The sequence below is a fragment of the Cervus canadensis genome, chromosome 10 (assembly GCF_019320065.1).
Source record: "Cervus canadensis isolate Bull #8, Minnesota chromosome 10, ASM1932006v1, whole genome shotgun sequence".
Classification (NCBI taxonomy): Eukaryota; Metazoa; Chordata; class Mammalia; order Artiodactyla; family Cervidae; genus Cervus; species Cervus canadensis.
This window is the reverse complement of record NC_057395.1, coordinates 52,775,232-52,798,248: the sequence shown is the minus strand read 5'-3', so window position 1 is coordinate 52,798,248 and position 23,017 is coordinate 52,775,232. Positions and strand designations below refer to the sequence as shown.

Here is a 23,017-nt window from a genome sequence, read left to right as displayed (position 1 = left end):
ACAGTCTGAGGGTGTTCCTGTGTCTCCAGGACCCACCTGGTCCAAGTCTGCTGCTGCCCACTTTGGGAGGTCCTGTCTGCAACCCCCTGTCTCCCCAGACAGGAGGTGGGATGGCGGGCAAGCTTGTTCTGTGAGCGGGGGCTGGCCTGGGCGTCCAGTGGCCTCTGCCTTCCTGGCCCTCCACCCGCTCCCTCTCTCAGCCTGGACTGGACCCCTAGGCCCTGGGCAAAGCCTGCAAGGGATTCTGGGTAATCCCCTCAGTGCCTCTGAGTGGGAGATTGGCTGGGCTCTGGGGGTGGCGGACCTCCCAGGCACTGCCCGGGGCATAGACCTCACAGGCTCCTAGCCGCCCAGGCCTGGATTGCTGCAGGAGCGGGAGCAGGGCTGGGACCAATTACTGAGTCCTTAGGGGCAGGACTTCCCTGCTCCTGGAGGGTGGGAGCAGGGTCCCCATCAGTTATGGGTCCAGGTGGAGAGGTCTCTGGTCTCCTGACTCCCGGGCTTTGGAGCCAGGTCACCCTGTGCAGGCCTGGCCTTGTGGTCCTGGAGACCAGGGCTCAGGCCTGGCCCAGATCCTTCTGTTCATCCTTGAAGCTGCCCCAAAGGCTGGATGGGGGTGGGGAGGCCACCCGATGGCTAGAACCAAGTGGGCACACTCCCCGTGTGCATGCATGACTCGTCCAGCAGCAGGCCTAATCCTGGGGGTGGCTGGAGCTCAGGCTTGGGGTGGCTGGCTTGTCCAGCCCATACCTTCCTGCTCTCAGTCCTGGTGTGCAGAGGGCCATGGGGGTGCGAGGGAGCTGGCGTGGTGCTCACACTCACAGGGCAGTGTCTCAGGAGTGCTGGGGTCAGGGCACGATTTGCCACTGTCCTGTCGTGGGGACCTAGAAGTCCTGGTTAGAGCTGGGTGGTCTAGGAACTTAGGGTCAGTGTGCTCGTGGGGGTGCTTGTGGGGCATGTGGGAGAATGGCACCCCTGCAGGTCCCAGGGCTGTGGTGCTGGGGTTGGGTCTGCCCCTGAGTGCTTCAGACTAGCAGGACCAAGTGGGTGGGGGGCTTCTCTGGGTTGAAGGGGACTTGTGAGTTGGGGGGGGCACCGAATGTAGCCTGTGTGAGGAGTCTTCTGTGATGGTGGCCTCATGGGGGGGGCAAATGGGCTGTGGCCGATCCTGATAGATCACTTTTGTGGATGTCCCAGGTGTTGGGGTCCGGCAGGGGCGCTGTGCTGGATGAGAGCTGGGGTCCCAAGCAGGGCGATCCCTGGGGCATTGTGGCCATGGTTGTTCTCCAGTGTCCTGCATTCTGTGTGGGCCTCTCTTGGTGCTCAGCGGGGGCTCCGTGGGAACCAGGCGGGGGGGCAGGGGGAGCCCCCAGGCTGCTCTCAGTTTCCATAGCAACAGCAGGGAGGAGCCAGGAAACACCAGCTCAGGAAGGAAGGCCACAGCTGCGAGGAGAGAGCGGAGGGCCAGCCTGGCTGAGCAGGCGCCAGACACTCTGTCTGTCCAGTTGTCCGGCACAGCTAGCCTGCCAGGCCTATTGCTCTGCCCTTGGCTCCGCCCCCATGCCAGTCAGTCCGGGCTCAGGCAGCCGCTGGGAAGGCGTCTTTGCTTAGACCTCGGCACCCCAGGCCCGGGTGATACAGGACTGGTGCCCTGGTTCCCTGGAGACTCTTGATGGGACAGAGATGGGCTCTCTGTGTGCCCTGCCTTGGGGTCTGTGTGTTGACACACCTGGGTATCCTGAACCCCCACCCTGTGTCTGCCCTGCCCTGGGCTGGCCCAGCCCCTCTTCTCTCCTGCCAGGCTCCAATGACAGTCCTCATTTGCCCTGGGAAGCATGGAAGGAGAAGCCAAGCCCTCCAGGTGGTCACTGGCCCCCGGGGCCTGGTGGGCAGTGCCACTGTGTGTTTCTTTTCTACTGAAGCCCTGGCCTTGGTAACAAATGGCTCTGATGGTCCAACCGATTGTGGCTGCCAGCTGGGCTAGGAGGCAGGCCTGTGTCTTGGGGACTAGCTGCCCCTTCTCTCTCAGGCTCAGGAGTCACCCATCCATCCACCCATTGGTCACTGACCCACCTGAACAGGTCAAGCCCTGTTCCAGGAGATAGTAGTGTAGCCGTGAACAAAACAGACCCAAGCGCTGCTTGTGGGGAGTTTCCATTCTGTTGGAGAGACAGACAAATCAACAAATCCACAAAAAGTCAGAATCCAGGGTGCTAGGCTGTGGAGGAGAGAGGGTCTGTGTCAGGGTGCTCACTGCTTGTCCGTTCAGGAGGGGACTGTGGAGCCAACCCTGAAGACTACGTGAACGCAATGAAGGGACACATGGGGAAGAGTGTTCTGTGTAGAGGAAATAGTATGTGCAAAGGCCCTGCGGCAGGCATGTGCAGGAGAGGGGACCAGGGCTGTGGGAGGCCTGGAGAGTCTTGCTTCCTTCTCTGAAGAAGACATGGGGGCTTGGGAAAGTTTTGAGCAGAGGAGCAGAGTGACCGGACTTAGCTCTCCACTCCACGCTGCTGTGTGGAGGTGGCCCAGTGCAGGCAGAAGGAAGTACTCACCACCTCTCCACCCGCAGAGAAGGCAGAGGTCGCTCTGGGAATGGGGCCTGGCTCCTGGGCCCGCTGGTCTGCTGTCCCAAAGGAATTTTCTTTGTCTCTCTCCCCCAGGGCAGGGCTGGTGTGCCTGGACCCCTGGGAGGCACTGCCTTGGGGACCCCTGTGAGTTAGACCTTCTGCTTTCATCAGGGCCCCTGACCCTGCTGCTGCTGAGGCCCCTGGGGAGGGGGAGGGTGGAGTGGCCGCCAGTTTGGCGGGCTGGCAGGGCAGGGAGGGCGGTGTTTCTGGGAATTGTGTGGGGGAAGCGCATTGTTAGAGCGAACCTGGAGCAGGCCGCCAGGGCCTCTGCTGCTGGCCTCTGGGGGGTGCCTCCTGCCTCCCCAAAGTCCTGCTTCTGGGGGAGGGAGCTGGGCCTGGGCCAATCCCTGGGAGGGGCTGGGACTTTCCAGGAGAGGCTGCTGGGGGTGGTGCTTCTTCCCATTCTGCAGACCAGGAGACTGAGGCCCAGAGAAAGCACTGGCCAGATGAGATGTGCACTGGCATGCAGGATGGAGGACTCAGGCTGGACCTGGTCCCTGGTCACCGCCCTGCCTGAGCTCAGAGGCCAGGACCTGAGGGAGGCCTGAATGGGACTGTCTGGGGTCAGAGCACTGTGGCCCACGGATGGGCTGGAGGGCCTGGTGGAATAAAGTGCAGAAACAGCTGGGCACCAGGGTCAGGGAAGCACTGCCCACAGCACGGCAGAGGGAGTGGGGGTTTCTGGGACTGCGGCATCTCCCTGCCCGACCCATGTGGCCATGGGAAAGGGGAGGGGGCTCCGTGTGAGTTTGGCAGCACTGGGCTTCCCACCGAGGCCCCTGCCCCAGCCAGAAGGGAAGCAGGATTCGACCTGCGGGGGTCATGGCCGGCTCTGGGCGGGCAAGCGTGGGGACACAAATAGAAAAATAAATGGCCTGAGCTTCCGATGTTTCCGTGGTCTGAGGATGGGGGAGGGACAGGCCTCTGGGCCAATAGTGCAGCCCGTCTGTGTGCGATAGACCTTGAAGTGTTGTTGGGGTGTCCCCAAGCTGCTGTCAGGGCTGCATCTGCCCACAGAGCCCCCGGGACAGGCCAGGCTCCCCACAGAGTAGGGCTCCTATGGGCAGACCCATGAGTCTCTCCCCATAAAGGGGTCAAGTGTGCAAGACCCCTGCAGGATGGGACACAACCCCCACGTGACTTGGGTTGTGTGCCAACACCCCAGATACAGCAAAAAGGATGTGGGGTCTGGGGCCTCAGTGAGTACCCTGCTCTGGGTACAGCCAGGTTCACGTCATGATGCTGAGGTCACCCTGCAGGCACAGCTTTCTGGGGAGGGGAGGAGGTGGGGTATGGGAGGATCTTGGGGCCCAGGCAGCTTGCTGGGGCAGATTCCCTGGAGGAGGAAGTTCCCAAGATTCAGTAGGGTCCAAGGGGTCTTGGGTGGATGGTGACTGTCCTGAGAAAGGTTCTAGGGGTCATGAACAAGGGGACCAGGGACTTCTAGGATGGAGAGTCAGGGGTTTGGGGGTTAGTCAGTCACTACTACTCCAGCTTGAGCCCTGGCCAGAGTGGGACTCACCCACACAACCCATAGATGAGTGTCTCTCTCCAGGACTAACCACAGTCTCACCTGGGCTGCTTCATGGTTGTGGCCAGAACCAACTGGACCTCCTGGCCTGGCAGGGGTCGGGGTGGAGGGGCCTGGCCCACAGGCCATCTGTGGCTCACTCCCGCCACCTAGAGGCCTCTGCTCATCGTGGGGCCTGCAGGCCACAAGACAGGTCCAGGCCTGGACCCTGCATGGGGTCACACTCCTACCCCTGTGGTGGTGGCTTCCATATGGGACTGCACCTTTTCAGGGTTCAGGGCTCCCGTCATGGGGCAAAGGGCTGTGGTCCCCAGGTCCAGCGGGAAAGCTCCCACCTCCCCTGTCACCCACCCCCACTTGCCTGTCCACTCTTCCCAATCACCCGCCCTCCTCCCACACCTCCTGATCACTGGCGTCTTGGTCTCCCTTCGTCCACAGCCTTGGTGGCCTCAGTCAAGAGCCTCTGAGACATGCCTGGCTCCTCATGAGCTGTCTCTGGTCCTTGCCAGAGGTAGTAGGAGGAGGGCCTGAGGTGGGCCATCTGGGTTTTCCTCTCTGACTGAGCTGGGGCAGGGCCCTTGTGCTCAGCTGACAGCCCCTTCTTGTCTCCCTGTCCCAAAGTAAGAGCCCGGGTTTACCATGGAAACAATTACACTGAAAGACAGCAAATTATTTTCTAAAATGTGGGCTATAGAACCCAAGCGCTTCTTTATTGCAGCAGTTCAGGGCGGCAGTGAGCGTGGCAGGATGCTGGGGGCATCAGCACGGTGGCTGAGACATGAAGGGGCTCTAGTTTGTGCTGTGGTCAGTTGGCCCTGCTGTGAGATGTTCACGGCTTAATTCGTAACTGAAGGGACAGTACGCATCCCTTGGAGAGCAATGCAGAGGCGACTGGGAGCCTTTCCTATGGGGTTTCTTTTCTGCCAGGGGATGGCCTCTGACTCCCAGGTTGAGACCCTGTCCTATTCTCCCTCCCACCTGGCCCAGTCTCCCTCCTCAGCTCACAGACCTGCCCTGTTTCCATCTCCCCCATCCCCCTAGTTGGCCCCTGACTTGTGGTCACCCCTGTCCCTTTTAGCAGCTTGGATATGGTCAATGGCTGGGGGACAAACTCCAAACCCCTGTAATACAGCCCCCAATTCCTCAAGTCTCTGCCCTCCTCTGGGTGCCCAATGTTCAGTATCTACCTGGCTGGCTGGGAGGCCTGTACCTCTGCCATTTGAGGGCAAAGGACAAAACCCCCAGACCCCACCCACCCTGGGGGATAAGGGGCAAGGCTCTTCCTTCTTAACCAGCTCAGAGGTCATGCTTGAGTCTTTGTGGCTTAAAATGTCCAACCCAGCCGCACATTGGAAGCCTCCTTCACTCAAAGCCCGGCACTGGATGGGGTTAGGCAGGTGCCAGGGGCCTTGAAGACATGGGTAGGGCCCTCCCTCTGGACATGCTGAGCTCAGCCATGGCTTCTGACAAACCTGGAGCACAGGGGAGAGAGTGTCAACCCATATGGTCAGCATACAGCAAAGCACTGCTGATGTATGATGTTTGTCAGATGTATGTCTGACAAACAGCTTCTGGTCCCTAACACTAGAGTCACAAGGAGAGGATCAAGAAAGCCCTCTCAGAAGCATCACCTGTGCTGTAAAGAAGGGTTCATGCCAGACAGCAACTCAACCTTAGCAGAGGCACCAGTTGGGGCAGGGTCTGGGTCACCACTGTTAGGGAGCCAGCCTCGAGGCCAGACACCATCTGATTTCTCCCCAGGACAAACCAGGATAAAGTGCTGGGGATTAAGCAAAATGGCTGTTTGAGGAGGCCTTACAAATAGCTGTGAAAAGAAGAGAAGCAAGAAGCAAAGGAGAAAAGAAAAGATATACCCATTTGAATGCAGAGTCCCAAAGAATAGCAAGGAGGGATAAGAAAGCCTTCCTCAGTGATCAGTGCAAAGAAATAGAGGAAGACAATAGAATGGGAAAGACTAGAGATCTCTTCAAGAAAATTAGAGATACCACGGGAACATTTCATGCAAAGATGGGCACGATAAAGGACAGAAATGGTATGGACCTAACAGAAGCAGCAGATGTTAAGAGGTGGCAATAATACACAGAAGAAGTATACAAAAAAGATCTTCACAACTCAGATAATCACGATGGTATGATCACTCACCTAGACCCAGACATCCTGGAATGTGAAGTCAAGTGGGCCTTAGGAAGCATCACTACGAACAAAGCTAGTGGTGGTGATGGAATTCCAGTTGAGCTATCTCAAATCCTAAAAGATGATGCTGTGAAAGTGCTGCACTCAATATGCCAGCAAATTTGGAAAACTCAGCAGTGGCCACATGACTGGAAAAGGTCAGTTTTCATTCCAATCCCCAAAAAAGGCAATGCCAAAGAATGCTCAAGTTTAGTTCAGTTCAGTTCAGTCGCTCAGTCGTGTCTGACTCTTTGTGACCCCATGAACCACAGCATGCCAGGCCTCCTTATCCATCACCAACTCCCAGAGTTTACCCAAACTCATGTCCATTGAGTCGGTGATGCCATCCAACCCTCTCATCCTCTGTCGTCCCCTTCTCCTCCCACCCTCAGTTTTTCCCAGCATCAGGGTCTTTTCAGATGAGTCAGCTCTTCACATCAAGTGGCCAAAGTATTGGAGTTTCACCTTCAATCAAGAATGCTCAAACTACTGCACAATTGCACTCATCTCACACTCTACTAAAGTAATGCTCAAAATTCTCCAAGCCAGGCTTCACCAGTACGTGAACCGTGAACTTCCAGATGTTCAAGCTGGATTTAGAAAAGGTAGAGAACCAGAGATCAAATTGCCAACATCCGCTGGATCATCGAAAAAGCAAGAGAGCTCCAGAAAACATCTATTTCTGCATTATTGACTATGCCAAAGACTTTGACTGTGTGGATCACAACAAACTGGAAAATTCTTCAAGAGATGGGAATACCAGACCACGTGACGTGCCTCTTGAGAAATCTGTATGCAGGTCAGGAAGCAACAGTTAGAACTGGACATGGAACAACAGACTGGTTCCGAATAGGGAAAGGAGTACGTCAAGGCTGTATATTGTCACCCTGCTTATTTAACTTATATGCAGAGTGCATCATGAGAAATGCTGGGCTGGATGAAACAAAAGCTGTAATGAAGATTGCTGGGAGAAATATCAATAACCTCAGATATGCAGATGACACCACTCTTATGGCACAAAGTGAAGAACTAAAGAGCCTCTTGATGAAACGGAAAGAGGAATGTGAAAAAGTTGGCTTAAAACTCAACATTCAGAAAACGTAAGATCATGGCATCTGGTTCCATCACTTCATGGCAAATAGATGGGGAACCAGTGAGAGACTTTATTTTTTTGGGCTCCAAAATCATTGCAGATGGTGACTGCAGCCATGAAATTAAAAGACGCTTGCTCCTTGAAAGAAAAGTTAGGACCAACCTAGACAGCATATTAAAAAGCAGAGACATTACTTTGCCAGCAAAGGTCCGTCTAGTCAAAGCTATGGTTTTTCTAGTAGTGATGTATGGATGTGAGAGTTGGACTATAAAGAAAGCTGAGCACTGAAGAATTGATGCTTTTGAACTGTGGTGTTGGAGAAGAGTCTTGAGAGTCCCTTGACTGGAAGGAGATCCAACCAGTCAATCCTAAAGGAAATCAGTCCTGAATATTCATTGGAAGGACTGATGCTGAAACTGAAATTCCAATAGTTTGGCCACCTGATGTGAAGAATTGACTCACTTGAAAAGACCCTGATGCTGGGAAAGATTGAAGGCGGGAGAAGGGGACGATAGAGGATGAGATGGTTGGATGGCATCACCGACTCAATGGACATGAGTTTGGGTAAACTCTGGGAGTTGGTGATGGACAGGGGGGCTGCCGTGCTGCAGTCCATTGGGTCGCAAAGAGTCGGACAGGACTGAGCGACTGAACTGATTGACTGAAGCCTCCAGGGTTCCCGAGACCACAATTCTAACCAGAGCGCTCAGGGGGTCCGCGCAGGACTGAGATCGGGCAGTGGGCCCCAGACTGAAGAAGGTGGCGAAGGAGGTCTCAAGGGGTGGGGAGGGGACCGACCCCAGCGTGCTTTAGCGGCTTCTTGCAGTCGGACCCGGGTCGCCCCCGCGCGGTGTCTGGAGGAAAGTGCAGCGTTCGGAGCTGCGGCCCTTACGCACGGCCGGGTCCCGCGCTGCCGCAGCGCCCTCCGCCGACTAACCGGCCAGCGCGTGTGCTAGTGAGACTGAGTCCTCCTGTTCCGCAGGCCTCGGGCGGCGGCCTGCGTCAGAACTACACTTCCCTGGATGCCTTGCGCGCCTACCTGGCTCCTGGGAGTTGTGGTCGGGAGCGGGGCGGCTCGCGCAGGGTGCGCGGGAGCGGGAACTACATGTCCCAAGATGCAGCGGGGCGTCGCGGGGGCCGGGGGTTTGAACGGAGGGTCTCCCGCCCGTGGCGGGGCTGCGTCTACTGCGGAGGGTGCGGGAGGCTGCGGCGGCCGTGGCCGGGGTCCGGGCCGGGAGGCTGAGGCTGGCACGGCGGGCGCTGGGGGCGCTGCCCCCGAGGCGATGATGGGCAAGGAGGAGGAGATAGCGCGGATCGCCCGGAGGCTGGACAAGATGGTGACCAAGAAGAGCGCGGTGAGGGGCGCGGGCCGTCAGGACCCCGGGACCCCCGCCCCGCCGAGCCCCCGCCGAGCCTGCCGAGCCCCCGTCAGGGTCGCGGTGACCATTCGAAGGGCAGGACGAGGCTCCGCCCTGGCAGAGACTCTCAGGACGCGGGGAGACCCCCGCCAGAGGCCGAGACCCCCATTCTGGGCCAGCCCTACCCTTCACCTCGCACCCACGGCAGAGGCCGCGATCCGACCTGGACCTTGTCCCGGGAACCACCCGCTTTGGACTCAGACCCCAACTGTCAGGCTGAGACCCCGCAGGCCTGGGATTCGCCCGCTTCCACCCCTCACTCCAGACCCCCTCGGGAGGCCGGGCTGGCGGAGACCCTCCTCGGCCCCGCCCCTCCAGGCCTCGCTGAAGTCCGGGCCTGTACAGCCCTGACTGGCCGCCCGCCGCCTTGGCCTTCCTCCTCCCCATCCTGGGCATCCTCGCAGTCCCCCAGAACTCCCCGCCAAGGCCCACCCCGACTCAGAGCCCTCTGTCCCACCTTAGGTCTCCCACATCCTTTCTCCGCCTTCAAGAGTTTGGAGTGTGAGATTGGACCCCTTGTTCCCTGGAGCTGTGGCGCCTCCCCTGCCTCTGCCTGGTCTGGGGCTGCGGCGGCCCCGACGTCTCATTTCTCCAGCCAGCCGGCCAGAGGGCTTTCTTGGGTGGGAAGGCCTTTTCTTTCCTTGTCTGTTCAGTCGCCCAAGAATCAGGTTGCCCTAATAAATTCTTTCCCTTCCATAGCCATGGCTCAGCCAGCAGCTCCTGGGGAGTGGGTAAATGCGTAGACACCTCTGGAAAGAGCTCTAGGAGGCCCTGAGCCTGCCCTGGGAATCGCGGGGCGTCAGACTCCAGCCGGCCATGGTCGCTGTGGGGCAGGTCCTCCGTTGTCCCTAGGCCAGTGAACCTTTGGGAAAAACTGAGCTGGGACTCAGAGGGGCTAGCAGATGGGCCTCCAGTTCCAGGCCCCTCTCAGTTTTGGGCCTAGGTGACCTGCCTATGCTCACAGGAAGCATCTTTGGTGGGTGGTACCTGCCTCTAGGGGTGGAGGGGGTCCTGCTGCTCCTAGAGAGGCTCAATAAACAAAATCTGCTCTCTCCCCAGACTCAGCTCTTGGGGTGGGCGAGTGGTAATGGGAGTTGTGGGGGAGGTTCAGCTCGGGGCTTAAGATGCCTGCCCAACCACCCCAGGGCTGTGTGCCTTCACTGGTGGTTTGGGGCTGGCTTTTGGGCTGAGCATGGTTGAGTCGGTCTTTGGACAGGGTTCTCCACCCAGGCGGTGAAGGGGCCTGGTTTCCATGCTATCATTCATCCATCAAGCAACACTGCCTCATCCCCAAACCCTGCACAATGTTCACACCCCTGGGAGGTGGTGGGCAGCCCAGAGCAGGGATGTGGGAACATCTATGGCTGTTTCCAGAGATGCCAAGAGAAAAAAGTTGCTTTCCCCAGAGGAGACGAAACAAATGCCCCCCAGGTCGGGGCAGAGATGGGTCATGGGATCCACGGGGGACTGGGTGGGCTAGGCAGGGCTAGAGGAGGGGACACCTAGGTGGTGCACTGCGTGGATGGCAGCCCAGGGGAAAATGAGGAGGGGGGACAGATGTGGACTGGGAAGGGCGTGAGGAGGTTTGAGGCACCATGGACTGGTGAGTGAGAGCCAGCAGAGACTTCTGGTGGGTCCTAGTGCCTTCAGGGCCCTTTGGGGAGCAGGGGGTCACGACTGGGAATCCTGTTTTATGCTTCCCTGGAGGCATCAGCAAGCTGGTCTCCTGCAGCCTGGGGCTCCATTTTGGGGAAGATGATTGCTGAGTTGCACTGTGCCCTTGTCTCTGGTGACCATTTGTCCCCTGTGAGGAGCTTACCACGGGGCTGGACTCTGCAGGGGTGATGAGGGGGAGGCTGCAGCCTGAGCAGAGATGCCATCCAGACTGGGGAGGCGCAGGCTGTGCCCCTCCCACAGCTAGGCTGCCTTGGGTGGCTGCCTCCCCCACGTCCTCAGAGAGACACACACACGTGAAACCTCACTGGTGGCTTCCCTGAGGCTTCTGTGGAGGACGGCAAAGCCCAGAGCGGCTGGGGTGGTGCAAGGCCTCCCCCTCACTACAGAGCTGTGGTTTCAGCAGAGCTCTATGAAGAGATGGGGGCAGGTGGGTGGCTGGTGGTGGAAGCTGCAGGGCCAGAGGTCCTGAAGGGCCCCAGGGAGCTGTCTGCCGTGGCGTCATGTGGCTCATGTGTGCGCCCTGGAGGAAGCAGACGTGGGCGAGAGTGCTGGTCAGAGAAGGGAGACAGGGCTCTGTTGGGCCAGGCGAGGTGACACGGCTGGAGGGAGTGAGTAGGGTGTGGGGGTTCATGTGAGGAGAGCAGAGGCTCCTGAGGTCTTGGCCTCAGCAAGGGGCGCCCGGGAGAGGCTGCCAGAGTTACGTAGGTAGGGGACATGGGACCAGGCAGGAGTGGGCACTTCTCAGGGCTGTGTTTCTTCCTGGTGTGGCGCCCCTGCCAGGGAGGGCTGTGGCCCTTTCCGCTGTTGGCCCTGTGGTGGTGGGTTGGGATTAAGTGCAAAGCCGCTTCTTATTGTGCCTGCGTTCCCGGGGCATCTGACCCAGGTGGGTCTCCAAATTGTCACTTCCTGTGTTTGTTCCCCCAACCCTCATGTGTAGGATGAGGTGGGCTCACCCACCAAGAGCTGAGAGTCATTTATGTGGGTCCTCCCTTCTTCCAGGAGGGAGCCATGGACCTGCTGCGGGAGCTGAAGGCCATGCCTGTCACACTGCATCTGCTGCAGGTAGGGCCCCGTGAGCCCCCCAGCTCCCAGCATCTGGCAGGGCTTCCTGCCCCTGCCCTGCCCTCGGCTGGCATGAATCCTTGCCCCTGAGGAAATGGTCCCTGCCTTTCTCTGTTGCTCCATGAGATAGGAATGGGCATTCAAGAGAAACCAACGGTGTCCCTCACTGACGCTTGTGCAGATGGAATGGTCACCCTCAGGAAGGGCGCCCCCTCCCCTCACTGGTCCCTAGCCTTGCCCTGTGGGAGTCACCGTGGGTCTGTGGGGAGGGTTTGCCCGCTGCCCCCAGCCTGGCCGCTTGCCTTGCAGTCCACCCGTGTTGGCATGTCCGTCAATGCCCTGCGGAAGCAGAGCTCGGACGAGGAGGTCGTCACACTAGCCAAGTCCCTCATCAAGTCCTGGAAGAAGCTCCTGGGTACGGGTCAAGCAGCCTGGGCTGAGTTTGGGGGCAAGGGGCACCCAAGACTCTGGCCCCTCGCTGGGTACCACTGGGTAGGGTGCTGGCCGTGCTGTCCTGGAGCAGGGAGTGAACAGTCTAGGAAGCACCAGGAGGAGAGGGGCTCCATGAGGAGGGAGGGGAGAGGTGGAGGGGGGCTGCTCTGAGCCCTGGAGGGGGACCTGACAGAGCTGGGGGAGGTCACGTGGGAAAGTGTCAGGGCAGCCAGGGGGCAGCCCCGGACCTGAGGGAGGAGAGCTTGGAGGGGAGGTGGAGGAGGAACAGGTAGGAAGGACATGGGTTTAAGAGGAGGAGGATGGGGGGTGGTCTGCAGCCACTCAGAGGAAGTGGGGCTGTGGGGTGACTGGGATGCCACCACTGGACCCCGCGGTGCCCCTCCCTTCCCAGCTCCTCCTGGGCTCTGTCCAAACCCTCAGGAAAGAGAGGTGCATGTCCTGGGCTCCATCTCTGGGGGCTGTCACTCTGCGGAGAGTTGCTGTACTTAGGAGGCCTTTCCAGGACCTTCCTTGGCTGGGGAGAGAGGACCCTGGTCGTTAGCAGGAAGCTGGGGTTGAAGGCAGGGTCCGAGGGCTGGGGCTATGCCTTGGTGGTGGTCTGCCCTCCTCGCTGGCCCTGTGCTGCCCTCCTGGTCTGCCTTCTCCCGGCCAACCCTTCCTTCTTTCCTGGCACCTGTAGATGCTTCAGACGCCAAAGCCCGGGAGCGGAGGAGGGGCGGGTCTCTGCCCACGTCGTCCTCCAAGGAGGCCTCCGAGGCCCAGGACCCCAGGTAGCGCTTCCAGAAGGCACATGCCTCCCCTCCATGGCCCCGCTTTCTCGGCAGACCAAGGTGCTGAGTTCTGGGAGCCCTGGGGCGGGGGAGCTGAGGTCCCCAAAACACATTGGTCCTTCCTGCTTCTTGGAAGGGACTCTCCCTGGGGTTAGCCTCTTGCTGCACACTGACCCCTTAGAGACTCCTCTGGGTCTTTTCAGACCCCAGCATCTGAGGGGAGGCTGAGTCTGCCTGCCTGCATGTGGCTGACACACACCTTGAGCAGGCCTGGGGGAGCCCGCTGCTCTCATCCCCGGCTCCAGGCCCAGTCCAGGGGTGGTTCTCACTGGCCAGTTCTGGGTATCCCCCTTGGCCTGGTGTCTGTTGATGCCAGTCCCTCCTTCCCTGGGGATGCCCCAGCCTGTGGTGTGATGCAGGTTCTGGAGCCATGAGGCCTCTCTGCTGCTCTGGTGGTGGCTGTTGCTGAGAGGCAGCTGTGCTCTTGACCTCACTGGGCAGCAGTGGCCAAGGGCCAGGAAAAGCTGACCCTGAATCCATGGCATGGCCTTGTAGAGACATGGGCTCATCCGCCCACCTGCATGTGTTGTTTTTCCTCCAGGAAGCTGCCTGCTTCCACTGACTTCCATGGAGATCATGGGGTCACGAGATGTAGGGGTGTGAGAGGAGGGCTGGCTGGATACAGGGGGTGCCCAGACCTGCGAGGGGTAGGGCTGCCTGTGTAGTGGTACCAGGTCTTGGATGACCCCTAGCCCCACCTGGCAGTCTGCATTGGGCACTGTGGCCCCATGTTACAGGCCTCCCTGAGGCAGAGACCCCATCTGGGATTGTGCCCCACCCAGTGAGCCTCACTGCCTCTGGCTGGACTGCATGGACACGCTGGAGCTGACTGCAGATGGGCAGGGTTGTGGGCTGCTGTCAGAGTGGAGCAGATGAGGTCTGGGGGCATCGTGACTGTGACGTTGGCTTTTCTGGGGACCGCATCTCATGGGGGTGCATGTGGCCCGAGCGGGCCTCTCTCCAGCCGCAAGAGGCCAGAGCTGCCCAGGACACCCTCGACACCAAGGATCACCACGTTTCCCCCGGTGCCAGTCACCTGTGACGCTGTGCGAACCAAGTGTCGTGAGATGCTGACTGCTGCCTTGCAGACAGACCGTGAGTGCTTGGGTTGGGGCCACGCAGCACACCTCAGGGTCCTGGCTCCTGACACACATTCCATTCCCAGGCCTGGGCCCTGCCTGCCTGCAGAGGCCTGAATCCAACTGGTTGCTGCTGCCCTTGGGGGCGGGGATCCCACACAGGTTGAGGTGTGGGGGGTAGAGCTGGCAGGCAATTGGCCAGGGCTCGTTTTTACAGATGACCATGTGGCCATTGGTGCAGACTGCGAGTGCCTGGCGGGTCAGATCGAAGAATATATCCTTTGTACGGGGGATGGGTGCTGGGTGGGCTGAAGTTTCTGGGGGTCGCAGGGTTAAGGCCCAGTTCCCTTGGCGGCCACTGCGTGGTCCCCTGGACAGGGAAGTTGGGCAGTCGGGGGCCCTCCTAGACCCTATAGGGTCCGACCGCGCCTGCAGTGGACTTGGGTCCCAGACCCTGCGCCTGCAGTTGGGCCTCAGCCAGGAATGTGTCAGTGTCTGGAACCCGTGTTGCTGGCTTTTCTGACATAGTCCCCACAGAGAGGCCCTCACTATCCCAGGGACGGGTTGGAGGGCAGGGCGTTGGCCTTGGCACAGGTCCTTAAACGCCCGCACGTATCTTCCGGGACGTGGGAAACACAGACATGAAGTACAAGAACCGCGTGCGGAGCCGCCTCTCCAACCTCAAGGATGCCAAGAACCCTGGCCTGCGGCGCAATGTGCTGTGTGGCGCCATCACGCCCCAGCAGATCGCTGTCATGACCTCAGAGGTGAGCCTACCAGGGGCGCAGGGGGCTGCCCCTGGGGGGCCGCAGGCTAAGCATGTGCCCCTTGCCCTAGGAGATGGCTAGCGATGAGCTGAAGGAGATCCGCAAGGCCATGACCAAGGAGGCCATCCGCGAGCACCAGATGGCGCGCACGGGTGGCACACAGACGGACCTGTTTACCTGCGGCAAGTGCAGAAAGAAGAACTGCACCTACACACAGGTAAGTGCTGGCCACCTCTGGGGCCCCGCCCTGCCCTTCCTCTAACAGCTGGGTCCCACTTGCGTGGGTGCACGTGGGGTGCGCTGTGTGAGAGATGCTGAGGTTTGGGTCTGACTTTAGCCTCCGATGGGGCTGGAAGTTGCTGTCACCCTTGGGGCCTCCTCCTTGCCGACGTCCCCAGTAAGCAGCCTTCGGTGTTGGGTATAGCGTGCTCTGGGTCACTAACGTTGTGGGGGCCTGGCCCAACTGTGTCGTTGCTGGCGGATGGGTGCCCGGTAGTGGCAGTGGGAACACACTGAGCATGGAGGTAGACACTGATGGGGCCCCAAGAGATGTCAGGGGGCCCTGTAAGCAGAAAGCAGTGGGGTGGCCCCAAGGTTGGGGTTGCTGGGTAGGCTCAGCCCAGGTCATACAAGAGGGCCAAGGTGTCATGAGGCCAGCCCTGCCTGAGGATGTAGGGGGTGCTCCCCAGGTTGTGACTCCAGGGAAGTCCTGCTCCCAGGGGCCTCAAGCTGCCAGTGACTGAGGCCCTGGGGCTGGGTACCCCGCCATCACGCTCCCCCCGCCACAGGTGCAGACCCGCAGCTCTGATGAGCCCATGACCACCTTCGTTGTCTGCAACGAGTGTGGGAACCGCTGGAAGGTAGGGGTGAGCTCAGGCCGTCCTGTTTTTGGTGGTGGTGGTTTGAAGTGTGAAATTGGGGATGGCCATGCCAGCCCAGACTCTCTGGAGCTGTGACGGTGTTGGATGGAGACCCCAGCCCTGCCTCCTGCCCTCTGGGGTCCTGCAGGCCATATGGCAGCTGCCTCTTGTCTGTTTCTTACAGTTCTGCTGAGCCCTTGTGCACGTGTGCCTGCAGCCTTGGGCTGTGGCCTCTGCTGGCCAGTGCCCTTTCCCCATCCTCTGCCGACAGATAACAGACACAGCTTCTTGGAAACCTGCCCTCAGAAGGCAGCACACCCTGCCCCTGTCCTACCTGCAGCGCACCTTTCCCCTCAAATCATTAAATGTTTCTTTTTGCCACTGTTTTGTCCCTAGCCATTGGTCCTGGTGGGCCATGCACAAACTTGGGCTTCAAGCTGGGTCCCCATCCCCTCACTTCTGGTCTGTCATCCCACCCTCCCCACTGCTGTGGGAACAGGCCATCTCCCTGGGACCAGGTGACACAGGCTTGGCCCGGTGGGACAGCCCTGGAGCAAAGAGCCAGTGTGTGCCCATGGCGGGGCAGGGCTGGGCATGCATAGCATGAATGTCTGGTTGGAGCGGTCTTGGGTGCACAGAGGACCCAGGGTCTCATGACCTCTCTAGGTACTGCAGCTCAGAGTCCAGGGATCATGCAGGGAGGTGAAATCTGGGCCCACAGCTGTGCCTGCCTGCAACCCTTCAGGATGTCCCTGCCCCACTGCTCGTGGAGGCAGTGTGAATGGGGGTGGACCCCTGATGAGGGTCCTGGGCCCCGGTGCAGCTCTGAATTGCTTTACCAACTGGAAATTGAGGGATCAGAGTGGCAAGCCTGTGCCTTGTGGGGCCTCTGACACAGTATAGGTGCCACTGCCTGGCACCCAGGTTCTCAGAGAGGTCACCGTGTCAGTGTCCTGCCCCAGCTGGCCCAGCCTTTGGAGACAGTCTTTGATACCTGCCAGGGACCCTGCCTGCTGAGGACCTGGCCAGTGCCTCTTGTTGTGTTGCCAGCTTTGATGGCAAGGTGCCTTGGGGGCTGCACTTGCCTCATCACAGGCCCTCAAACGGGGAGGGCTGAGCACCTGGTCCCTGCACCGTGCAGGGCTCCGCCCCTGCTGGGGGTCCCAGACAACTCCTCATCCTCTCAGAGAGGAAAGACTTTTGCTTTAAAAATATCTTCAATAATAAGATTCTATTTTGGGAGTAAGAGGAGCGGAGTTAAATATGAAAACATTTTCTTTTTTTGATAAGACACACAGTGCCATGTTTCCTGGTTTAAACTCAATGATCATATAAAAGAGAAATCAGGTCCTGCTGCCTTGAGCCTAGTTCTGAGGTCCTCAGTCTGATCGCAGGGTGCAGACGGCTCCAGGCAGAGGTCTCCTTGTGTTACAGAACCAAACAGAAGGTCTGCTCTCCACGAAAGGGTTTCCCAGGGACCCTGTGAGGTTTGTGGCTCCAGGATGCTTCCAGGGAGGGTACCTCCTTTCCCCACGTGGGAACCCCAGCAGGAGGGCTCCGTGGCCAGAGGCAGGGGGGTGATTGATTCAAGAAAGGTCGCCTGGGCTCAGAGGCACTCAACGCCTGCCTCTCAGCCGGACCCAGGGACACTGCGTCCCCCGGGTGGGGAAGGGGCCTCTGGCACTGCACCTGGCACTCTTGCCTGGGACCACCCCAGGGTGCTGGGCCCGGTGGGTGTGCCTGACACCTGCTGAAGTGCTCTCGTGAAAGGAGTCTCTGCTGCGGGAGGCGTCCCACATCTGGGCGGCCACGTGGGCAACCTAGGCCTCGCTGGAGGACTGGGAGGCTCCCTGGAGCAGCAGGGCGCGGTAGGCGGGGGAGCTGAGGAAGCGGGGGTAGGAGTCTCGGTGCATCAGCGTGTAAATCTGCAGCTGTGCGTCATCGAACGTGTGCGCCGACGGCTCCTGCATCTTCTTGTTGATGCCCTCCCGCACCCGGGAGTCCAGGCTCACCTGCGGGACAGGGGCCATGGTCAGGGGCGCGGAGGCGCCCCCACCCTCCCACCCCGGGCCCGGCGCGGCGCACCTCCTTGGGGGACAGGATGGACACGTAGTCCTCGTAGATGAGCCGGGCCTTCTCGTCCACCACGTGCTGGTTGGCCTCGGCCTTGAGCTCCTCGCAGGCTAGCCAGAAGAGCATGTTCTCCTCGCTGTACTCCGTGCGCAGGAACTCCCGGAATACACTGCGACCCGCCGGGCTGTGCATCAGCTTGTCGAAGGACTGCGCCCAGCTCCGCACCTCTTCTGGGGTCGGCGTGGGCGTGGCGCTGCGGAGGGCATCCGGGCATCAGCTGGCCGCGTCAGGCTCCGCCCCCTCCCGCGCAGAGCCCCAAGGCCAGACTCACCAGACTTCGCAGCTGGGAAGGGGCTGCAGCCTGCTCTCCCGCGAGGCTCGCCAGGCCCGCCGCCGCTCTTCGTTCCTGCGGGCAGAGGGGACGGTGGCACTGTCCTCCAGGCACACGTATGCATGCAGGACACTCCGCACACAGGTGTTAGTACAGGCAGGAGGCCTCGGGGCTCTCAACACACAGGTGAACCCGTCGCAGGTGGGTCTGCTTCTTTCCCAGCCTTTGGTCCCGCCCTGGGACCGTCTTCTTGCCTTCCGGGTTTCACAGGCCCCAGGTGTCGGCCTCCCTCCCTCCCTGGCCTGACCTAGACCCTCGCTGCTTTTTCCTGCAAACCCCACTGATGTGGTGAAAGCCCAGCCCGTGTGTCTGACCCCTGACTCTCCCCAGGGGATCTGCTTCCCTCCTTAGCTCTGAGCGCAGCATCAGTGATGGCTTCCAAGTCCACACCTCCAGCCAGACCTCTCACTAGGATCACTGACACGGCTAAGGACATCTCAGACTCAGGGTTTGGACAGAACTCAGTTCCCTCCTTACCCCCACCTTTCAGATGCCAAACTCCTCTCCTGGTCCCTACAGGCAAAGGCTAAGTGGGTCCTAACAGTTCATGGCCTCCCATCTCTAACCCCAGGCAGTTTCTCTGTTTCAGGCCTGGGCTCAGGTCTCAGTTGTTCACTGGTCAGCTGATCCCCACTTGGGTCCCCTCAGCGCTGTCCACTCAACAGCCAAAGACTGAAAACCTGCAAAGGGCCATATGCCTCTGCAAGGCACAAAAACCCCAACAGGTTCCCTAGGTGCCTAGAAACTAGTTCACCCCTGGAGGCTCCATGCCTGCCCCCACCCACGGACTGTCCCAGGGCCAAGTCTCTGCTCAAAGCCCCTCCACCTGAGGGTCTGTAGGACCTGCTTTTGTCTTGTTCTGTTTCAGTCCCCAGGGCTAGTCTGGGCCAGCTTACAGAGACAGACAGACAGACAAGACAGACACTGCCCCGCCCCAGCTTACAGCAGAGACGCAAACACACATGCACGCCAGGTGCCTGCATGTTACAGGAGACACCCCCCCCCAGCTTAGAGTAGAAACACACACACAGCTAGCTTATAGTAGATACAGACACACACACGCATGCACGCCAGGTGCCTGCATGTGGATACCACTTGCACTGACCACTGGTCACCAAGCCCCTGGATAAGTGCCGTGGGTGGCAGGGGTACCCTACTTGGAGGTGATGCCTCAAAAGCCTCCTAAGGGCTAAGGAGCAGGGTCCTGGATCCTAGGTCTGCTCAGCGCCCCCTCCCCACCAGGCACATCAAGCATCCCCAGGCCCACATACCAAGAGCAACTGCAACAGCAGCACCAGCACAAGCAGCAGGGGTTTCGCCTGGGGGGAGCCGGGGGGGCCGCATCATGACTGGACATCGAGGGGGGCTGGTCCGCCTCCTCTGGCCCTGTTTGCTGGGGGAAGACAGGGCTGCCTCAGCCTCCAGGCAGAGCCCATGGTTACCACCCGTTTTCCAGCCCCAACTGCCCACTGGAGGCCATGCTCGCTCCCAGGGCTATGACGCTTGTGGCCTCCCAGATGTCCAAGGGTCTCTGAACTCCTAGTCATGCCCTCAGCCCCCACCCCCCAAGGGGCAGAGGCCAGGGTGGAGGCAGCCCACCTGCTTCTCAGCCTCAGGTGGGGTGGGCATGGATGGGTGGAGGAGGTTGCCAGGGCTCCGCGGTGCCTGTTCCAGGACACCTGTTCCTGTCACCACAGCCTGGGGGTCTGAGAAGAGAGGCCGGGGTTCTCACTGAGAACCTGACACCCGCCCTGGCCTGCACCCCGCCAGGCATTCTGAGTCTCTCCCTACCTGCCTCCCTGGCCCCCCACCCCCACGGGCTCTCCCCGGCCTCCCACCTCCAGACTACTCTGCCCAGGCCCAACCCCCACTCTAGTCTACACCACAGTTGTGAGGGGATAGGGATCAGGAAGGAGGGGACCCCAGACAAGATCTCCACAGGAGGTTCTGGGACACCCCCATCTGCTTGCTCCCTGGGAAGCCGGAAGCAGGGGTTCCTCTTTCTTGGTTTCCGGCTCCTGGCCCCTCCCAGGGGGCTGCAGGCCCCCAGAATCTGAGGCTTTCAGGGGTGATGGTGGACATTTGGAACCTCCATCCCAGCTCCCTCCATCCCAGGTTTTCCAGGGGATGGGTGGTGGGAGGTGGGGAGGCTGCTTCCCACCAGGAGTTCGGAAGGGCTGCTGGGCCTTGGAGGACCCCCCGCCTGCTCCCAGGGACTCCGCAGAGGGAGCAGACCAGGCCTGTGGCACGGAGCCCTGGAGTAGGACTTGGGGTTGTGGCAGGACGTCCTGAGGGTGCGGGCAGTGCAGCAGGAACGGGTGAGGAGGGCTGAGAGTCACCAGGCACCGCCGCCTTCTCAGCCCGGACGCTGGCTCCGCACCCAACCTTCGCTCCCGCACCCAACCTTCGACTGGCACCTCCGGGTCTCCCAGCCTCCCTTCCCCTCCCCACCCCCAGGCTGCGGAAACCGCTGCGGCCCCAGGCCTTGCCGCAGGCAGGCGTCTTGCTCCCGGGCTGGTAGGAGCCGCGGGGTCCCTTCCGCTCGGAGCGGTATCGGGGCGCACCTTCCCCTTCCGCAGTGCGGGCGTGCGGGGGGTGCCCAGTCCCACCCGGATGAGTGGCCTCTGTTGGGAACGCGGGGACCGAGGCGCGGGGCGGCCAATCAGGCTCCAGGAGGCAGTTTTGAACGCCTTCCCACCTGCCCTCACCCCACCCCCACCTCGGCCCAGGTGAGGCATCCCGCCCCCTCCCCCGGGGCGGGGGGCGGCCCCTGGCGCGTCTAGGGCGCGGACCTTCTGAAACCCCGCCGCGAGAGGCTCACGACTTGGTTTCACTTTATTTTCTCATTAAATGAACATTCTCTCTGCTGCCCCCCATTCATCAGCTTTGGCCTTTCAGTGCCTGTTTGGTTCAGTTGGCCTCTTGGGGTCTGCGATGGCAGGAGAGGAAAACGATGTTGCAGGATGGGCCCCAGGGCGGTCACAGGCTGGGCAACCCCGGCGTCCCGTCTCCTGGCCAGGTGCTGGTGCCCAGAGGTGACAGCCCGAGACATGCACGCTGAGGGCACCAGAGTCTGAGCATGCAGAGGCCCCTGCCCTGACCCAGATCTGGGGGCCAGGTGTAGGGGCCCATGGGGTCTTGGCCCTTGGTCGCCTGCCTGGCTTCCCCTGGATCATGGGAAGGTGGACCATCAAGCTTCCAGCAAACAGACAAGATGGGGAAACAGCAGCCCCACAGCTTGCCTTCCCGCAGGGGTCAAGTTTCTAGGGAAAGGAAGGGGTGTGGCAACCTCTGAGGTCTGGTAGCTGTACCCCAGTCGGGCTGTGACTTCCCCAGGCAGAGCGGCTCTTCCTCCTCTGCATCTCCACCCACTGTGAGTGGGGGCAGGGCCCCAATTCCCCCCCACCGCCCCCTAGCTCCCTGAAGATTAAACTCCCTAGCCTGCCTTCTCCAAATCATCTCTGAACTGGAGGAGGGGACCTGCCTGAGAGTGCAGCGCCCAGGTGCTGGGGGCCGAGTTTGTGGCAGAGAGGGGGAGAGGCTGCCCCTCTGCCCTGGTTGTAGGCCCTGGACCTTGTCGCCCACCCCTGGACCTGGCTCCCTGCACCATCCCCAGGCCGGCTGGGGACCACTTATGCCTCTGGGGCACCTGCTTTCTCTCCTGGTGGGGGTACAGGATCAGAATCAGGGCTCCTGCTCCTCATACGGGCATGTGGAAGGGGGCTCCTTCCCCTTCCCCAGCCCCATCCAGGCTTTGGCCCCTAGATCTGGGATGGGAGAAGCTGGACGGGCAGTAAGTCTGGCCTCTGGGGACAGAGGTTCCCTCGGGAACAGCTGCTGCTCTGCTCCACAGAAGGAAAAAGAACGTCCCCGAGCCCGCCCAGTCCAAAAAAAGAATAAGAAAATGTGACAATCCCAGGAAAAAATGCCATAACCTTTGTGAGGGGGGTTGCCAGAGGGGGTCCATTCTCTTCTCATCCTCCTCAGCATCTTTCCTGTCTGCTTCGCCCCCGCCCCTCCACCACTGGGCTCGTAGGGAAGTCCCAGCCTAGCGGCTCCAAGGCAGGCCAATCTTCCTAGCCCTGGTGACCCTCGCCCCAGCCCACCTCTGCAATGGCAGGGGAAACCCACTTCTCTCTCTCCCTCTCTCAGCGAATAGGGTCTGGCCTGGGGAAGTCTGCCCCTTTCTCCGGCCTCTGACGCCCCCACCCTACCCTCAAGGAACTCGCCACGCGCCCCACTCACCAGCGACCCAAAGGCGAGGTGGGGGCGGGAGGGGCCAGGTCGTTCTGGGCCCCACCCTGGCTGCCGAAGGGGCGTGCACTGCAGCAGCAGGACTCAAGTCAGACGGCAGGAGGTCCTCCTGCGCGTTCTGGAGCGAGGCTGGCGCCAGAAGCCCCCGATCAGCTCGGGCCGGGGGCGCAGCGCCTCCCCTCCGACTGGCGGGGATGAGTGGCTGCCAGATCCAGCGGGGTGGGGGCGGGGGCAGTACGGGTGTCCCGCCTCGGCCCCTCCCCACCAGGCTGAAGGGGGGACGGGAGACGCGGAAACCTGGGTTCTTCCGGCCCCCCCCCCCCACTTTGAGCAATCACTTCCCCAGGCTTTGAGCTGCAGAAAAAGGGGAACCCGCTTGCAACGCCCCCTCCCCCACGCGCGGGGATGGAATCCAGTCTCGCCGCGGCCCAGGGTCCACGTGGACCCCGCGGCGGGAGTCCTTGGGGCGCGGATCTGGGCGCCGGTTTCCGAAGCTCCCGCCCCGCACAGCCCACGGGCCCCGGGCCGGAGGGGCAGGGCCGCCGTCCTGGGCGCCGCGCGCGCGCACTCACCGGCCGCGCTCCCGAGCCGCTCGCGCCTCAGTCGCCGGCCCGCGCGCTCGGAGGTCCGGCCGGATCGTCGGGGAGCGGGCGCAGGCTGCAGTGCGCAGGCGCCTCGGCCGCACTTCCCCAAAGCGCGGGGCCGG

At 60.8% G+C, this 23,017-nt stretch overlaps 2 protein-coding genes across 9 annotated transcripts; one reads left to right on the top strand and one right to left on the bottom strand.

Moving 5' to 3' along the window:
* Positions 1-8,565: 8,565 nt before the first annotated feature.
* Positions 8,566-15,974, top strand: TCEA2 (transcription elongation factor A2). Of its 5 annotated transcripts, none has more exons than XM_043479040.1 (10): positions 8,567-8,802; positions 11,542-11,604; positions 11,914-12,019; positions 12,737-12,827; positions 13,852-13,982; positions 14,184-14,240; positions 14,579-14,733; positions 14,807-14,950; positions 15,522-15,593; positions 15,778-15,974. In XM_043479040.1, exons 1-10 carry the CDS (start codon positions 8,731-8,733, stop codon positions 15,784-15,786), a joined length of 900 nt encoding a protein of 299 aa, XP_043334975.1. In that variant the 5' UTR covers positions 8,567-8,730; the 3' UTR covers positions 15,787-15,974. The 5 variants fall into 5 exon arrangements, with proteins under 5 accessions (XP_043334973.1, XP_043334975.1, XP_043334974.1 ...); XM_043479039.1 differs by having other exon boundaries at positions 14,804-14,950; XM_043479037.1 differs by having other exon boundaries at positions 14,804-14,950; positions 15,522-15,974.
* Positions 15,975-16,805: 831 nt separating this feature from the next.
* Positions 16,806-23,004, bottom strand: RGS19 (regulator of G protein signaling 19). Of its 4 annotated transcripts, XM_043479045.1 has the most exons (7): positions 22,884-22,995; positions 22,303-22,440; positions 19,657-19,763; positions 19,329-19,450; positions 17,998-18,072; positions 17,679-17,919; positions 16,806-17,605 (listed from the first exon to the last, which is right to left on the bottom strand). In XM_043479045.1, exons 3-7 carry the CDS (start codon positions 19,684-19,686, stop codon positions 17,414-17,416), a joined length of 660 nt encoding a protein of 219 aa, XP_043334980.1. In that variant the 5' UTR covers positions 19,687-19,763; positions 22,303-22,440; positions 22,884-22,995; the 3' UTR covers positions 16,806-17,413. The 4 variants fall into 4 exon arrangements, with proteins under 4 accessions (XP_043334980.1, XP_043334978.1, XP_043334982.1 ...); XM_043479043.1 differs by lacking the exon at positions 22,303-22,440 and having other exon boundaries at positions 22,884-23,004; XM_043479047.1 differs by lacking the exons at positions 19,657-19,763; positions 22,303-22,440 and having other exon boundaries at positions 22,884-22,989.
* Between the last annotated feature and the right edge of the window lie 13 nt (positions 23,005-23,017).

What these genes read in the sequence shown, in the direction of transcription:
- RGS19 (XM_043479043.1), bottom strand. Translation starts at nt 19,686, where the DNA reads ATGCCCACCCCACCTGAGGCTGAGAAGCAG. An exon ending in CACCTGAGGCTGAGAAGCAG is followed by an intron (nt 19,451 to 19,656) that starts GTGGGCTGCCTC and finishes GTCTTCCCCCAG; the next exon opens with CAAACAGGGCCAGAGGAGGC. An exon ending in CCATCCTGTCCCCCAAGGAG is followed by an intron (nt 17,606 to 17,678) that starts GTGCGCCGCGCC and finishes CCTGTCCCGCAG; the next exon opens with GTGAGCCTGGACTCCCGGGT.
- TCEA2 (XM_043479037.1), top strand. Translation starts at nt 8,731, where the DNA reads ATGATGGGCAAGGAGGAGGAGATAGCGCGGATCGCCCGGAGGCTGGAC. An exon ending in TGGTGACCAAGAAGAGCGCG is followed by an intron (nt 8,803 to 11,541) that starts GTGAGGGGCGCG and finishes CCCTTCTTCCAG; the next exon opens with GAGGGAGCCATGGACCTGCT. An exon ending in TGCTGCCTTGCAGACAGACC is followed by an intron (nt 13,983 to 14,183) that starts GTGAGTGCTTGG and finishes TCGTTTTTACAG; the next exon opens with ATGACCATGTGGCCATTGGT.